Source organism: Lolium rigidum, chromosome 5, assembly GCF_022539505.1.
Source record: "Lolium rigidum isolate FL_2022 chromosome 5, APGP_CSIRO_Lrig_0.1, whole genome shotgun sequence".
NCBI lineage: Eukaryota > Viridiplantae > Streptophyta > Magnoliopsida > Poales > Poaceae > Lolium > Lolium rigidum.
The window spans coordinates 123,315,895-123,320,636 of NC_061512.1; the positions used below are offsets into that span (position 1 = coordinate 123,315,895).

At 45.7% G+C, this 4,742-nt stretch overlaps 1 protein-coding gene across 1 annotated transcript; it reads right to left on the minus strand.

Moving 5' to 3' along the window:
* Window positions 1-232: 232 nt before the first annotated feature.
* On the minus strand, window positions 233-3,212 carry LOC124656342 (clathrin heavy chain 1-like). The gene is made up of 4 exons (XM_047195104.1): window positions 3,209-3,212; window positions 592-830; window positions 372-484; window positions 233-275 (listed from the first exon to the last, which is right to left on the minus strand). The coding sequence occupies exons 1-4, from the start codon at window positions 3,210-3,212 to the stop codon at window positions 233-235; spliced, it is 399 nt and encodes a 132-aa protein (XP_047051060.1).
* Between the last annotated feature and the right edge of the window lie 1,530 nt (window positions 3,213-4,742).

Sequence of the window (4,742 nt, forward strand, 5' to 3'; positions counted from 1 at the left end):
TATATTAAACATTATGAAGAAAACAGCCTACCTAAAAGAAGAGAACTGGTAGTGTATTATATAATCTAGCAGACAACCCCCTCCATCTGAGACATCATGAGATCATAATTGACAGATATATGACATACAGTTAGGCAAGGATTTATGCGAATCAAATAACCATACAACATGCAAGAAATGTTTCACCAAAGCACAATTTTTCTTAAACCACCTATTGCATGTGGATCTGTACCTAAGATGGTCTGGAGGAGGAAGAGGTGGCCAGGAGTGCATACCTAGAATAGCAAAAGTAATAGATCAACAGTTAATATCCAAGCAGAACACAGGTCTAGCAACTGAAAACAAGAATTTAAAGTACCAAACCACTATACCTGCTTTGAGTATATATGAATATTGTCAAACTCCTCTCAGCAAATGCATCAACAACTTTAGGGGTTGCCCTAGCCTTTATGTATGTTTTCAGTGCAAGATCATTGTCTACCATCTGCAATAACATAACAATGAGTGAACATTCCAGACACAACAGTGAACAAAATTGATGGAAGCACTAGAAACTCTAAAACCGAGGAGCACATAAGAACACTATTTTACCTTGACAATATCTCCAAATTCTTTGCTGCAACCAAACTTGTCTTCTGGAAACCAATTTTCCAAAAGGTTCTTTTTGTTCTGATCGACAATAAGGAGAGATAATTCAAGAGATTCAGAAGCACTGAGCTTCCCTCGACTAAGTAGTGTGCCAAAATACCGCAAGAGTGGAGGTTTTGGCCCAGCTTGAACATGAACACTCTGCATTTGAAGCACATGAACAACAAGACAGCCAAGCAAACCTACAATTTAAGAATATTAACTATAGATAAGTTCTAATGACAGTGCAAGATGTACACAACAATTTTTCACTAGCCAAATATAATGGCAATCTTATGGTGGATAAAGACATTCATTAGCTTTTATACAATCGTAGTTGTCTCAAGTTTGCTCTACTAAGAATTTGAATGCAAAAATAATATAATAAAAAGTAGAATTTCAGGGTTCAAAAGGCGAAACCTAGCTAGGCAACTAGTGATGTACAAAATGTAACTTCGAAGTAATTGTTCTAGTGTTAGATGCCTTCGAAGCAAAACATATGAGGGTGGATTGGTTCTCATTGCCAGGAACCTGAATAACAAAACCAAGCACAGTTGTAAAGCACTAAAAGGGGAATTATATAAGCAGCACCGAATAACTGAAAAGCACCTTGAATGTTGCAAAAGAAGCAGCATTGGCTTCAAGTGCTTCGCTACTCTAGTGATCCACAGAAAAAATTGCATATTTCCATTTACCAGCTGCGGCCTCTAATAGGTGAAAAGGAAAGCTCATCAATGTTATAAGCTCTCTTGCTTACAGGTGACTAGATATGGAAGCATCACCCTCACCTCCTACACACCTTGAACCAGATTACAGGTGACTAGATATGGAAGCATCATCCTCACCTCCTAAAGCCACTCTTGCTTGTTTGCGATGCTGTTGCCCATGCCGCTACGGTCCTTCTCCGAATGTTGCTGATGTCGCACAATATCCTCAAAATTACAGCCAAGCCTCCAATGTCCTCGTATAGCATCAATGCATCTCCCTGTGTCACTGCCTACATGAAGCGAGATATTTCAAATTAATGTAAAGAGATCTAACAATTGAGAACCTAAGGCTTCACAAGCTATCATATACAAAAACATGGCATGCTCTAAACATGAATAGCTTCCAGTATTTACTTGACAGTTTCATAACTTACGACTCTCCAGTTTTTCCATAAAGGCATGACTAGCTGAAGAAACAAAAGATAAGTTTCATGATAATGCTAAGAAACAAAGCAACCTAGCAAAAGAGGGTTAGCTTGGAGGTTCTTTAATTACTAATTAGTCGCAGCTCTAGATCTTTCCTCGCTCCACTGGTCACTAATTACCTATATATACTGATTTCATAGAACCAATAGCTACAATTGTAAATTCAGGACAAAACAACCTAGCTTGCACATGCTAGTACCATAATGCATAGCGTATCCCCCAATTTGTTGTGGTTACCAAACACACTAGATGGATACACTGTCAAACAAAACCAGGACCGCCTGTGCATCCAATCACTAGCTTCAGACCAACATCCACCATAGAAACAAGTCTATCCATCGTTTGCAAGTCAAGCTTCAACCATGAAAACTAGTCTAGCGGTTACAAGTGCTAGCATTAAAAGTTCAAATCGATGATGGGAAACACACTCACTGCCTACATATGGGGAAAAAAACTGGACTTTCCTGCTAGTACTGCATAGCAGAATCACACATTATGCTTGAAGTTGCATCCTTTTCGCATCAATTTCCAGCAATGAGTACACAACAGGCAGTTGCTTAATTATCCAGATCAAGGCGTTGGCATCACATGAATTTATGCATGATTTCCGAACGGAATTTAGAAGGAATGCATGGATGAGGGACCTCACGGGCAGTAGTAGGTTGGGTGGCAGCAGCTGGACGGAGTCGTACTGGATGGCTTCGGCAGCAGCACCTAGGGTAGGCCGGCAACCACCAGTCCGTGCGTCCCGCCACCAATCCCGCTCCGCTCCTGCCGTCGGCCGCAGACGAGAGCAACGGCCGCGCCGCCCTTGTCGTGCCCGCCGACCACTAGGTCATCCAGCTGGAGATCGATGGCTCGGCCGGCCACCGCTCCAAAACTGCTGCCGTTGCTGCGAGCGGCCGGCGTGGATCGACGGATACGATCCTCGTCCGTGTGGTGCTCGTCCAGTCCAGGAGAGGGGCGCTGGCTGGTTCGGTGGCGCTGCGGGGCGGAAAGGAGACGAGGCGGCGGCGGGAGCAGAGTGGATGAGGTGGCCGGCGACGGAGGGCGGCGCGGAATGTTGGGTGACAACTTTGCATCGATGGGGGAGGAAATGGCACGCGACGATTCGTGTGAATCAATGAATGAATGAACTAAACTAATTGGCTGATACAGTACATTATTGGAAGAGGGAGATACATCTATCTACTAGAGGAGGAGAAACGCTGCATTGGGACGCACAAAATTTACTACTAGTGGTATTACCGCACAATGTGTCGACAGTGTCACGATATGTCCCTCAGGTCAAGAAATAGATGTCCTAAATTTGATATATCACGACCTGCACATTGCCGCCGCGCCTGGCCACCTCCCGCCCGCCGTCCAACCCTTTGGCCGCCGCTCACCCATCGCCCGGCAGGCCTCCAAGGCGTCCACCCGAGTTGTGGGCGCCACCGCCCGCCTGCACGACGAGGAGGCAGAGGTGATCGCGCTCCCATCCACCGCATGAAAATGCGCACATATTCGGGGTTGCCGCCCCGACTTCCTCTTCTTAGGCAGAATTGGAAACACGCCACGCGCTCGAAAGCCACTGTAGCCACTATCATCGATGACGGTCTTGACTCCCGACTTCTTGGCCTCGTTGATGTCGTTGTAGCTAAGGTCAAACCCAAGGAGGTTACCATTGTTGGCGAAATTCGCACAACCTCGCCTTCGCTTTCCTACCACGTGTACGTCTACCTGCCCGTACTAGACCTCTAAGTTTTTTAGGCATCAAGCTCGCCGTAAAGGCGAACGCAGCGCCACCGCCAAAGACGTAAGACTAGACCTACCCTTCGTTTGCAACAACCGCACCTTCCCGATCAAGGTTGTCGTCGCGCTCGCCACAAGGGCACTTGCGTAGCGTACAACTTCTCCAAGTTGTCGGGGCTCGTCTCGACGATCAAGGTCGTGGTGCTGGGAACGCGACAAGGACACCAAGAACATCCGGCCTAAGGGCACCACGCCGCCCAAGCGGCATATCATCGGGACCACCATGTGCCTATCTTGGCCTAGAGCTTTTTTTGGACATCCACGCCACGATGTCCCCAACGTGCTGCACCGCCTCCACTAACGCGGGGTCCGCCACCACAACACCATGTTGTGCTCCCCATGTGTCATCGCCATCTTGTTCTTCGACTGTCGTTGGCGCCGCGGCTATGAACCAGAGTGGTGGGTGGTGTTGCTCGTCCCAACAACGCTCATTGTCACCGGGGGGGAGTTGGAGATGGCTAGCATAAGCGACCGGTTCTTTTACCGTATGAAAGTAGACGAACAGATTTTTTTGGTTATTTTACCAAATTATGTAGTACTGATTGTATATCGGAGAAATCAAACGGATTATGTAGGCCGTGAAAACCTTGTGGATTAGGAAATGAAATAGGTAGGGAGTCTAGGTGTTGATGTAGGGCCTAATTTTAGGTGGTGAGTTAGAATGTAGGAAAACTGTGTGTGAGAGAGGTTTTTGGTAAATTTGTTGGGATCCTATAGGTGTCTTTGGTGAGAGAGTTTTGGACAAGTTGTTAGAATGTTAGCAGTGACATTTGGCATATAAATTGTGTGAAGTTTGACATGAAAGAAATTGTGACATTATATGTTTCACTTTAATATTAAAGATTATTCAACATTAACCTAGGTGTGCAAGGAATTGAGTAGCCAATAGCAGGGCAATCTGCCCCTAATCTCTCCTAGAAGTGCTCTTTCAGTTCTGCAGTTAATGCCAGAAGGTGAAGCAACCGTGGACCCGTGCTGACCCATTTTATCGTCGCATGCGTTGGCTTATTTGTGACGTATGCAACCTTCCCTCATATCCCACGGTAATTGCTGCATTAATCATGAATTGAGCCTAACTTTTAGATAATTTTTCAAATTCATTTGGAGCCCAATATGGAGGAATTATTT

Bases quoted from the DNA above. Each gene is read 5' to 3' on its own strand.
- LOC124656342 (XM_047195104.1), bottom strand. The intron at 485-591 runs GTAAAATAGTGT...ATGTTATTGCAG, and splicing joins AATTTGGAGATATTGTCAAG to ATGGTAGACAATGATCTTGC. The intron at 276-371 runs GTATAGTGGTTT...TTGCTATTCTAG, and splicing joins TTCATATATACTCAAAGCAG to GTATGCACTCCTGGCCACCT.